This window comes from Buceros rhinoceros, unplaced genomic scaffold, assembly GCF_000710305.1.
Source record: "Buceros rhinoceros silvestris isolate BGI_N320 unplaced genomic scaffold, ASM71030v1 scaffold31038, whole genome shotgun sequence".
NCBI classification, from domain to species: Eukaryota; Metazoa; Chordata; class Aves; order Bucerotiformes; family Bucerotidae; genus Buceros; species Buceros rhinoceros.
In genome coordinates, this window is record NW_010427926.1 from 1 (window position 1) to 7,114 (window position 7,114).

The window sequence follows — 7,114 nt, forward strand, 5'->3', positions numbered from 1 at the left end:
TTTAAAATATATTTTTTAAGATAACTAAGGAAACTGCTAAGTTATGAAAAAGGAAGCTTTTTTAAAAGCAACAGCCAAGCATAGTTAATTATTCTTAAATATTTGATTGGTCAAACAATTTCTGAACTAATATACAATTAAATTTATTAGAATTTTAAAATATATTCATCACTTTTTTAGGGGAGCACAGTATCTATTGGGCTTCTGTGTGCCAGCATCAAACATTTGAAATTTTGCTTGAATTTACCCAGAAGATAAATTTAGAAGAAGATGCGTAAATAGTATTTACGATATCAAACTTGACTTTTCTGCCACAAGATCTGAAAGTACCTTTTAATCAAAGTAATGTTTACTTTTTCAATGAAAAATAGCAGTCATTTCCTGTTTCTGATGTCAGTTACATATTTAAGGAAGAAACTAAAAACTGGTTAAAAAACATAGAGAAATCCACTACTTTGTTTATATAATTTTAGAATTGGTTATGATAACTGAGAAAGCCCCAGGAAAAGCTGGATTTTGTTAAAGATGTGCTGCCTTCAGTCATGCTGAACAGGTCATTGACTCCAGCTGTGCAGAACTGAATTGGGAAGGAGAGGTGAGCACCAGTGTTGAAGTTCCCCCTAAACTGCCTGACTAAAACCTTAGAGGTACATGTGCAAGCAGTTCTGCATAACTGAGCTGCTCATACTGATCTTCTCTGATAGTGTTAGTGATTATCGATGTTGGTGATGTTACATCACCTTAACTAGATAAAGCTATCTAGTTAAACCTATGTGTACTTCAACCGCATTAACCCTTGCGTTGATTTTGCTGAAGTGGGTCTCTAGTCATGTTTCCTTCTTAGGCATTTAAGGTTAGTGTCAGATGTTTTAGTAGTACAGCTGGAAAAAATAACAAAAAAGGCAGGTGTAGAGAAAATTTCATCCTAGAGGGTCTATTAATTCTGTGATGTTCTCTTGGTATAGCAAGTGTCGTCTTAATTATGGCCAATTAGTCTACGGCAGTGCACACAGGAGTCTTACAGTAACGTGGTTTGTAGATCTCACTAGTGCTTGAATGAATCACGCTGGCTAGGTCACTGGGTGGAGAAGCACAGAGAACTTTTCTTTCACACGGTTGAGACTCCAATAGCATATTTGAGTCAAAAGTATATTAAGAATAGGGGTCTCACCTAGCTCTAGAAGACAGGCAGACATGAATGTGTGTGTGTGTGAAAAGTCTGTGAAGATGGCTGCTCGTTTGTGATAAGGCAGATTTTCTTCTTGTGTTGAAGTAACACAAGAGGAAATAGGATTCTTAAATGTTTGGTGGTGCTATGCTGAAATACTGAATTAAGCCTCATTCTTAGAGCTGCAGAAGATTGGGTTGTGGCTGCCAAAAGCTGTAGAGCAGAAGGCCCGTTCTTGTGGGCAACACCACTATCTCTGTATTCTCTTGTAGCAGTCTCCTTATATATCTGCAATAGAATTTCTGTATCGTTGGTTTTGCCTGGAGGTTTGGTCTGATATGTTTTAGTTGTCTAAAATTCATCTCAGCTATCGGTGAAAATTTTTCATTATCTCTTAACTGCAAGTTTTTTGATCGGTGTTTCGTTGGGACTGCCCACTTGAAAAGATCATTCTTTACTCTTCTTAGAAAGATTTTTGACCCTAGTCAAGAAATGTTCTGTTGTAGGAAAAATTGAGATCATAGTAAATCCTGGTGTGTGTAGGATATCTTTCACCTAACCTTTATGATATCCATTGTGTTCAAGAATAATCTTCTTCTGTATGTGCTTGACCAGTGCTTGTGTGAATAAACCTATTTAAAAAAATGGAGTTTTTCTGTTCTACATTAACCCAGAGATTTGACATATATAAACTATCACCTATAAGAATATCTGTTCAATTATAGTTGCAATTTCTTTTTCACTCTCTTAAATCCTGTAACTGTGGTCTTCTGTTAATTATGTCCTTTCTTCCATCTTGCTTACATTAATTTTAGACCTATCAAACTGTTGGTTAACTGAGTCAGTTTTTTAATTTATTACCTCTAATTTGAGTCCTGTCATACACAGTATTTTCTTTTCTAATTGAAATGAGTTTGGGTTTTTTTCCTGAGCTGGACCAAGAAACACTGATTAGTGGTAGCAACATTCCTTGGACACTATCCAGTTTACCAAGTTCTTTGGATGTTTTTTCTTGATCCAGATATTGGACTTTTCAGTCAATTTGCTGGTGCAACTTTACATTCTCAAATTCTCCCATAGTAATTCTGGTAAATAAAAAGGCAAAGTTAATTTGAGACACAAGGAATCCCTGTAAGATTGAAAAAATCTCTGTTGTTCTGTCCTGGGCATTTGTCCGTAGGTGTGTGGTGTCTAATGTGCTTTTGACTGTTAAAGCATTTCAGAAAGCTGTGTGCACAGATTTCTCTTTGTGCGGTGCACAGCTGTGCAGTCATTAAAATGGACATAGAGGTTTTTTCTGTGAGTGTTACACTCTGAGCATAGCAGCTAATGGGGCAGCCCAGGGGCACAGGATTAGCTGCGGATGGGTTGGAGGAAACTAGCAGCTGAACGGGAGGAGCAGCAGCAGGAGAGCAGCCGCCTGCAGGTGCCCTTGTTTGAGCACGAGTGGTGGCCATGATCAACTGCTGCTGCTTTTCAGCTCTCCGATAGAAGTTATTTGCCCCTCAGGTCTGCTACATGAGCCTTTTGTAAGACTGTTAGTTAACTGTCCTGTTCACAGTTGGTACAATAGCCTTTCGTTAGCCCTTCGTATTTAACTCAAGGCGTGATCACCCATGCAGGTAAGTCAATAAACCTGCAAAGCACTTGGAAGCTGCAAGCAGTTCCTGATGGTCAGGGTGAAATAACCTCTCTAGTCGGGACAGTGGGAACCAGCAGGTATTGGAGAAGTAATGGTCTAGTGTTTCACCACTGTTTAGTAGCAACTTCTCACTCTGGCAGTATCTGTGTGTGAAAACTACATTGTCAGTGTTCTGAATGTATTAATGCTTGTTCAATATTGGAAAAATCAGTTGACACATTGAGACAGTTTGCCAGTATGGAAGAACAATGCAATGTTAAAAAGCATTTACTGTCGTCTTGAAAGGAAAGATAGGATAGAAGGATAAAGCATTTCCGAAAAGAAGGAATGGGTAGAAATTAATTTTCATTAAAAAAAAACCCCAAAACTCCCAAATACCCAGTAGACAAGCTATGATTTGTTAACCTAGAACAAGATACTGAATTTCTTGAGTCTTGGGAAGATAGTTCAGATTTTTTGCATCTTTGCATAGTTTATTATCTGTTTTATTCTGAACCTTGTAAAAATCTATAATGTAGCTTTATGTTTCATCAGGGAAGTCTATGTGTAAACTGTCAAGGCAGGGGAAGCAATTTTTCTGGATGGATTAAAAACCTATTGAGAAATGAAGATTACATTAAGTAAAGATTAATAAGAGTTAAACAGCTAGTTTGGATTTATGCAGCTGTGCTAAGATTAGAGGAACATTTCATAAACTTGTTTTTTTTTTTGTTGGGTTTTTTTCCCTCCCCCCTCTCCCCTAATTCTTGTTATTTTGTGACTTTCAGAAATCCTGCCAGAAACCTGTGGACAAATACATTGAGTATGATCCTGTTATCATCTTGATTAATGCTATTCTATGTAAAGCACAAGCATACAGGCACATTCTTTTCAATACAAAGATAAATGTAAGTTATGTCCCTACCCTGCGACTTTTTTTGGTTAGATATATTTAGATTTGGTAAGTTGATTGTAATAGTTCTAAAATTTTAGAGATTGTTCTCCTGCCCTTCCACAGGTTCCAGCAAGCCAAAGCAGTTATATCATGAACACGTGAAATCTTAAACTTCATCTGTCACTAAGAAAATTACTGTCTTCAAAGTAGTGATGCCACAATACTAGCGAATACAGCAGTCATCTTACATGTTAAAGAGAAGGAACTGTATGGATTGTTCATGCAGTTTTCTGCACTGCTAATTTGCCTATCATGCTAATTGATCTTAAAAGGATGATGTGCTAAACTAGTGGCTCAACAGAAGTAATTTGCTTATAATTCTCAATGAAAATAAGAAACCTACAGAGATTGTTTGTGCAGAGATGTTGAAATATATTTTAAATACCAATTCCATACTAATGCTTTAATTTATGCTGATTTATTACTAATGCTTTCATTATTCTTTCGTTTACCAGATTCATGGGAAGCTCTGCATATTTTGTTTGCTCTGTGAAGCTTATCTCAGGTGGTTGCAGCTACAGGATTCAAGCCAAAATATAGATCCTGATGACTTAATCAGATATGCCAAGGAATGGGATTTTTATAGAATGTTTGGTATAGCTTCTTTAGGTAAGAGCAATTATTAGTTCGTGTCACCATCTTCTCTTGAAGCACTGAGTAACTTCATGCGTCTTTCAACAATCCCCCATTGCAAAAATTAATACAGAAGAGATAACATGTCCAACCCATCACCGTTAAAACAGTTATACATGTACATTTAATGGAAATGTATATTTTGACCCTAACTACAGTTCAGAGTGATATGAGCAGCATTAGATATCAAAATATTGAAATGTGGCAATATTCAGAAATCTTTATCTGAATCCATATCCATAGTTTGAAGACCATTGTAGAGCTCAGGCTTGTTCTGTATTTCATGTTGACTTCAAAGTTTATTAGTCATTAAGGTGAAACCACATTAAGGATGCTCCTTATAGAAGTAAGCATAATTGGGAAAAGCTTTATCTGTTTGATTTTTTTAAAATGAGTACGTGAAAATACAGAGCACTGTCACAACTGGTAAAGTGTGACTGTGCTCTAAGACTTCATTTGAAGGCAGCAAGGGTTTTTGTTTTATTTGGATTAATACTTCTATTCTCATACTTTTTCTAGTGATAGTGTTTCAGTCAAGCCTACAGACTGAAGCTAGTATTTCCTTTAGACATTCAGGGCTTAAGTTATTTATTGTGTAATGTTGCTCTAAGTACGTTTTCATAACATCTCACTAAGAAATAATTCATCTACTACAGTTGTCTTGAAAGTTGCTTTGATATCTGCATTAATTTCAGCGTTATACATGGATGCGGTGTCAAAAAAAAAAAGTTGTCTTAATAGCTCAATGATATTTTCACCTGAGTGTTCTTTCTCATACATGGAAAGGATTCATTGCTAGTGCTGGAACTTGTTTTTCAGGAATAATTCATCTACTACAGTTGTCTTGAAAGTTGCTTTGATATCTGCATTAATTTCAGCGTTATACATGGATGCGGTGTCAAAAAAAAAAAGTTGTCTTAATAGCTCAATGATATTTTCACCTGAGTGTTCTTTCTCATACATGGAAAGGATTCATTGCTAGTGACCTTTTCAAAGAAAACAAATACTGATTTTTGTTTTACAAGCTAACAGACATTGAAAAAAACCTCTTGTTTTGTTGAAAAGTAAAGAGGTTCTTAATGCTAAACTTCCTGTGCTGTATGGTGTCAGAAGTTACAATTCTACAGATAGAATTCTGTATATTCATCCTATAGATGACAATTCTGTGGTAGAATTATTCTCAATGTCATAATACTGAATTAGTTTAAGTAATAGTAATACTTGCCTATTAAAATGAACATAGGAGATGGAGGTCATGTTCCTATTCGCATATGTCTTTAAATAGCAGTGGCTCAAGTGAATTTGGGACAGGTCATTTCACTGAAATTAATCCAAAAAGGACTTGATTTTTGGCACTTCACTCTCTTTCCAACTCCTCTTATTTTCTTTTAGAACAAACTTCATTCTTGATTGGGATTTTTATTACCTTATGGTGGATGAGACCTGAGATGCTGAGAACAAAGTCTGAGTTAATTTTACTTCTTAAAGCACTGCTGTTGTCCAGCTATGGAAAGCTTTTGTTAATTCCAGCTGTTATTTGGGAACATGACTACACGCCTTTGTGCCTTGCGTTTATAAAAGTGTTTGTCTTGATATCAAACTCTCAGGCAATTAGAGGTATGTTTTTGCTTCTTTGTTTCTACATTTTTTGTGTAGAATGTGAGAGAATGCAGCTCTTAGAGAGGTCACTGAGTTGTTATTTTTTTAATCGGTACCAGATATGTGACTGAAATTTGTCTGTCTTAAAACTGTGTTATTTACATTTTAACAGAAAGTGAAGGAAACAAAACACTATTTAAAAAAGTACCTCTTATCTAACCATCATCTCTTTGTATATGCTGTATTATATCCATCAGAACCATCTAACCATGAGTTAGAGTTTGAGACTCATCATGGATCAGTGAAACATAAAATAGAATTCTTTGTCTGTCTGGAAAATGAATTTCATGTTAATTTTATGCAAGGCTTTAGAATGCAGGCTTTTAACAGATTTGTGTGGTTTCTTATACAAATTAATATGAATTGTTACATGGTTTCTATGAACTTCTTAAATAGTAAATGATAAATTTGTTCTGTTTTCTTTGGCAGTTACATTGAACTTGAACAGAGTGCTCCCTTGGTTGGCCATCTTCTTTGGATTAATTTTGGAAAATGGTGTGGTCTGCCTGTTCCAGAAAATGGGATGGGATGTTTGAAAAGTAAGCCCAGATCTGACAAAATACAAACGTGATGATAATTTTCTAATTACGATCTCTGCCAACAGGCGCCAAAGACATAATAATAAAGAAGGTGATAGATAACAAAAACTTGCATTAGTGGTGAATGTAGACAGTTTTAGCATGAGTCAAAATGAGAAACTGCAGAGGTTTGGCTATTTAATGTGGTAAGCCATAAAATTTCAGCCTTAGCTTGTTTTATTTTCCTGTTAAAGAAATATGAATGTGTCACTATCCTAATAGCTTTATAAATCTGGCTGCGTAGCTATGGCTGTAACAAAAAAGGTACACTAAAAAAATTCAGCACTGCTACCAATCACTGTATTTTGGCAGAAAGAGGAGGATGTATTGTTCCCTTAAGAGGAAGGAAGAGGGTGAGTGGAAAAATGTAAAAGCCAAATTTTATATTTCCACAAAAGCAGATTTTTGAAGAGGGAAATGAACATGTGCAAATGGTTTATTAGAGAAAAGGAAAGTACTGCACAGTAAAACTACACGGGGAAACTTAAGTTGCATTCTTT

At 35.7% G+C, this 7,114-nt stretch overlaps 1 protein-coding gene across 1 annotated transcript; it reads left to right on the top strand.

Annotated features, from left to right (window-relative positions):
* The first annotated feature begins 2,531 nt into the window (after positions 1-2,531).
* On the top strand, positions 2,532-6,677 carry ARV1 (ARV1 homolog (S. cerevisiae)). The gene is made up of 5 exons (XM_010142102.1): positions 2,532-2,594; positions 3,578-3,697; positions 4,200-4,353; positions 5,770-5,994; positions 6,466-6,677. The coding sequence occupies exons 1-5, from the start codon at positions 2,532-2,534 to the stop codon at positions 6,570-6,572; spliced, it is 669 nt and encodes a 222-aa protein (XP_010140404.1). The 3' UTR covers positions 6,573-6,677.
* Positions 6,678-7,114: the final 437 nt, after the last annotated feature.

Bases quoted from the DNA above. Each gene is read 5' to 3' on its own strand.
- ARV1 (XM_010142102.1), top strand. From the start codon at position 2,532: ATGGGTTGGAGGAAACTAGCAGCTGAACGGGAGGAGCAGCAGCAGGAG. The intron at 2,595-3,577 runs GTGCCCTTGTTT...TGTGACTTTCAG, and splicing joins AGGAGAGCAGCCGCCTGCAG to AAATCCTGCCAGAAACCTGT. The intron at 3,698-4,199 runs GTAAGTTATGTC...TTCGTTTACCAG, and splicing joins TTTTCAATACAAAGATAAAT to ATTCATGGGAAGCTCTGCAT.